Source organism: Atheta coriaria, unplaced genomic scaffold, assembly GCF_025399875.1.
Source record: "Atheta coriaria isolate IRGN ID8LTWV9N9 unplaced genomic scaffold, Caltech_Dcor_3.1 hic_scaffold_7_pilon, whole genome shotgun sequence".
In the NCBI taxonomy this organism is placed as follows: domain Eukaryota; kingdom Metazoa; phylum Arthropoda; class Insecta; order Coleoptera; family Staphylinidae; genus Dalotia; species Dalotia coriaria.
This window is the reverse complement of record NW_027045449.1, coordinates 1190833-1194531: the sequence shown is the minus strand read 5'-3', so window position 1 is coordinate 1194531 and position 3699 is coordinate 1190833. Positions and strand designations below refer to the sequence as shown.

General features: G+C 38.8%; 2 protein-coding genes across 2 annotated transcripts; both read right to left on the bottom strand.

Moving 5' to 3' along the window:
- Positions 1–579: 579 nt before the first annotated feature.
- On the bottom strand, positions 580–2234 carry RpLP0 (ribosomal protein LP0). The gene is made up of 3 exons (XM_065308905.1): positions 2114–2234; positions 1783–1874; positions 580–1550 (listed from the first exon to the last, which is right to left on the bottom strand). Exons 2-3 carry the CDS (start codon positions 1834–1836, stop codon positions 660–662), a joined length of 945 nt encoding a protein of 314 aa, XP_065164977.1. The 5' UTR covers positions 1837–1874; positions 2114–2234; the 3' UTR covers positions 580–659.
- TrpRS-m (Tryptophanyl-tRNA synthetase, mitochondrial) lies at positions 2214–3654 on the bottom strand. Its single transcript, XM_065308904.1, has 4 exons — positions 3495–3654; positions 3281–3439; positions 2967–3229; positions 2214–2916 (listed from the first exon to the last, which is right to left on the bottom strand). Exons 1-4 carry the CDS (start codon positions 3564–3566, stop codon positions 2301–2303), a joined length of 1110 nt encoding a protein of 369 aa, XP_065164976.1. The 5' UTR covers positions 3567–3654; the 3' UTR covers positions 2214–2300.
- Between the last annotated feature and the right edge of the window lie 45 nt (positions 3655–3699).

Here is a 3699-nt window from a genome sequence, read left to right as displayed (position 1 = left end):
CTGAGTATGCGTGTTGTTTGCGGAGATTTATTACAACGAAACTCACCTCTAACGCCATCTTGGGTACCTCGTGGGAATTGTTGGCAGTGGACACTCGCGACACGCGCATTGCAACAAATAGGTTATTGTTATGAAGCCGACAAATATTTCAACCATTAGGAAATATTCGCGCTATGCATGATGTAAAACGCGTTAAAACACTTACTGCTAATTAATACGTCGCGATAACAGTAATTACTGAATTTAATTAGAATATTTTTACGATTTGTTGCAATGAAATAAGAGAAACGTGCACGACCTTCGGTAGTCGATGCCAAAGAGGAAGACATGCGCATTTCCGTTTATGTCAAATACACAAATCGTGAATACGGAAATACACGATTGATGACCGAAGTCCCCTAACACAATTTGAAAGTTAAATTATGACAGCATAAACAAAATTTTCGAAAAATAACTTATAAACTCGCGACTTTTGCATCAAAGCATAAGAATTGTAAATATTTAATGCGGAATTAAAAATTAAGTTAATAACTTACAGGATAAGGATGAATTGTTTGTTTGTGTTGTTAAATAAATTACTTTCTTCAACTTTGAAGTTTACTTTCATGTTACTGTTGACATTGTGACAGTCTGGTCGTCTGCAAAGCAGCGCTCAGAGTTTAGTCGAACAAGCCGAAGCCCATGTCGTCATCCTCTTCCTCGGATTCTTCCTTCTTCTCCTCCTTCTTAGCAGGAGCAGCAGAAGCAGCAGGTGCGGACGCAGCCGGAGCGGCAGCCGCGAACTTGCTAGGATCCTTAATGTACTCCTTGATGGTCTCTGCTTCCTTGAACTCAACATCAGTAACAGCAGCAATAGCCAACAAGTTCTTGAAACCGTTGGCAATGCTGTGCGGTGCTGAAGCGGCAGTTGGGTAGTTAATACTCAAACAAACCGAAGCCAAGTTGGCAACACCAGCCATGAACTTAGCCCTCAGATCTTCAGGCTTGATGTCCAGGATTTCTGGCGCGAAGATGGTGCCAGAGTCGTAGACCTGCTCGACGAGCAGACCGTACGAGAACGGAGAGATGTTCAACATGTTCAAGAGGGTAGCTTCGGAAGCGCCCACCTTGTCGCCAGGCTTCAAGATGTGCACATCGTTGATGATTTCAATTGTACCCTTGGAAATCTTGGTCGGGATGGACAGAGCCTGGAAGAAAGAGGTTTTCTCCGGACCTAGACCGGTGTTCTGTGCCGGGATGATGACGGACAGAGGGGCGATCGCACCCGGACGAGCCGGAGCACGGACTTTGTTCTCGATCAGCTTGTCGCGCACCTCGACGAGATCGCCGCGGGTGAAGACGAAACCGACGTTTCCCTTGATGTGCGGGAGCAACTTCTCCAGGGAGTTGTTGCGCTCCAGATGTCCCTTGATGGCCTTGCGCATCATGGTGTTTTTACCCATGAGTACGACGGCGCTACCTCGAAGGGACATGCGGATCTGCTGCATTTGCTTCGAACCGACATTGTCAGCGCCCACAACGAAACACTTGGGGTAATCTTCAAGAAGTTGCTAAAAACAACAATAAAAATAAGTATTCAAGTAGATAGAGTAAAAAATTCACTCAAATGAAGTAATAAATGTGAAATTTCAGAAAAATTTGTCCACAGACAAACTCCTCACACTAGTGGGTTCAGCTATTTCTAGCTCTAGCGTGGTATGGAGCCCATTAAGAGACGAAAAATAATCATCATGAAAGAGTGAACTAATTTCAAACTTATGATAAATTAAAATTAAAACTTACAATGAGTTTGCTGAAGTAGTTAGACTTCCAGGTTGCCTTGTCCTCCCTACCCATCTTGGTGAGCGTAGGGACTCGTTATTGAATTTAAGGAACTGAAAAACAAACTCCAATGAATATCACAATCAAAACACAAGATATGCATAACCTTCAAATAACCGCAAGCTTTCTAGTTTAGATAACGTTCAAATACACAACAAGATACCAGTAAAAACTGATAATTGTAAACATATTTAACACAAATATCAACAAAAAACTTGATTAAAATGTAGGATTGCAAAGATATTTGAAGATTTATTTGCAATTGTCGGAATATTTGACGTGGAGAACTCACCAAGACGAAATCTACGGACGCAATGAACGAGTTTCCGTTCTGTCAGTTACCACAACAGCGTGAAAGCGAGTGAGGGCGCCACTTGTTACAATACTGCACATGCGTAGTAAAGCGAAGCTTAATTTATTCGATATCAAACGAAATCTTTCTTGCTTTCTTCAACATTTATTAGAATAATAACTATTAATTACTGCGCGGCGACTTTTTTGCTCTTCTTCTTCTTCACGTCAATATTAAATCCCATCTTTCTCCTGACTTCTTTCGCAGTTCTCTCGGCGATTTCCGAAGCTTTTTCAGCTCCAGTCTTCAAAACATCCATAATATAAAGTGGATCTGATGAATAATCTATAATTTTCTCACGTATAGGCCTAATACGCGCTGCTACTTCTTCCCCAACTAATAATTTATACCCTAAAGTATCTAAATGCTTAGCATCTGCAACAATTTCCTCAATAGACTTTCCTGTTAATTCTGAATGTATAGCAACTAAATTCGAAACACCCGGACGTTTTTCCGGATCATACGAAATAGTAGAAGTAAAATCAGTGACGGCTTTCTTGAATTTGTTGCGAATTTCATCATCGGTGTCCAGTAAAGTGATGCGACTCTTTGCATCCGGTTCGGATTTCGACATTTTCTTGTCTGGGTTGCGTAAACTCTTCAATCTGCTATTGAGAGATGAAGAGACGATTGAATGCGGTATGGGAAACGTCTCACCAAAGTGATTGTTGAACATACGCGCTAATTCTTGCGCTAATTGAATTTGTTGGATTTGATCTTCACCAACAGGAACATGTGTACTCCTAAATTAAATAAAATTAAAATTCAATTAAAAATAAGTAAAAATACTTACTTATAAAGTAAAATATCAGCTGCTTGTAATACAGGATAAACAAACAAACCCAAAGGTATATCTTTTAAATTTTCGGACTTTTCTTTATACTGAGGTAAATGTGCCAGTCTAGCCATCGTACAAATGCAACCCAATTGCCAACATAATTCAGTATGTTGAGGAACATGTGACTGTTGAAACAGAATGGATTTCTCTGGATCAATTCCACAAGCAAGCAATGTTGCTGTCATTGTTAAAATGTTTTTAGAAAGATCTTTGGGGTTCTACAATTAAAAAATAAATATTTAATTGATTTTTTGATTAAAATAAGTCACCTGAGGTAGTGTAATTGAATGCAAGTCAACAACAGATAGCATAATATCATCTCCTTGGTTTTGATATTTTAACCAGTTGGTAATAGCTCCTAAATAATTTCCAATGTGAACTGAACCAGTTGGTTGGATACCAGAAAATATTCTTTGAGGATATATCTTCTACAAAAGCACTAAATAAGTTGTTGTTTTATTAAATTAAGTATAAAATATATACCTTAGTGGTTGAGGCATTGTTGCTGTATGTTCTTAAATTATTTAAAAGTATTTTTGATTTATTTTTTAACATTTTTACCAAGAAGAATTTTATTCATGTGAAATTAAGTTCAGGTTATAGAGGTGCAACGTAGGCAACCACGTATACACCACTTACTCTACAGGACCATACAAAAACTGATAAACCGAGTGTTTAAAATATAAAA

Excerpts from the sequence above, each read along its gene's own strand:
- TrpRS-m (XM_065308904.1), bottom strand. The coding sequence starts at position 3,566 with ATGTTAAAAAATAAATCAAAAATACTTTTAAATAATTTAAGAACATAC. Across the intron at positions 3,440-3,494 it reads ACAATGCCTCAACCACTAAG|AAGATATATCCTCAAAGAAT; the intron begins GTATATATTTTA and ends GTGCTTTTGTAG. Across the intron at positions 2,917-2,966 it reads GCTGATATTTTACTTTATAA|GAGTACACATGTTCCTGTTG; the intron begins GTAAGTATTTTT and ends TATTTAATTTAG.
- RpLP0 (XM_065308905.1), bottom strand. The coding sequence starts at position 1,836 with ATGGGTAGGGAGGACAAGGCAACCTGGAAGTCTAACTACTTCAGCAAA. Across the intron at positions 1,551-1,782 it reads ACTACTTCAGCAAACTCATT|CAACTTCTTGAAGATTACCC; the intron begins GTAAGTTTTAAT and ends TGTTGTTTTTAG.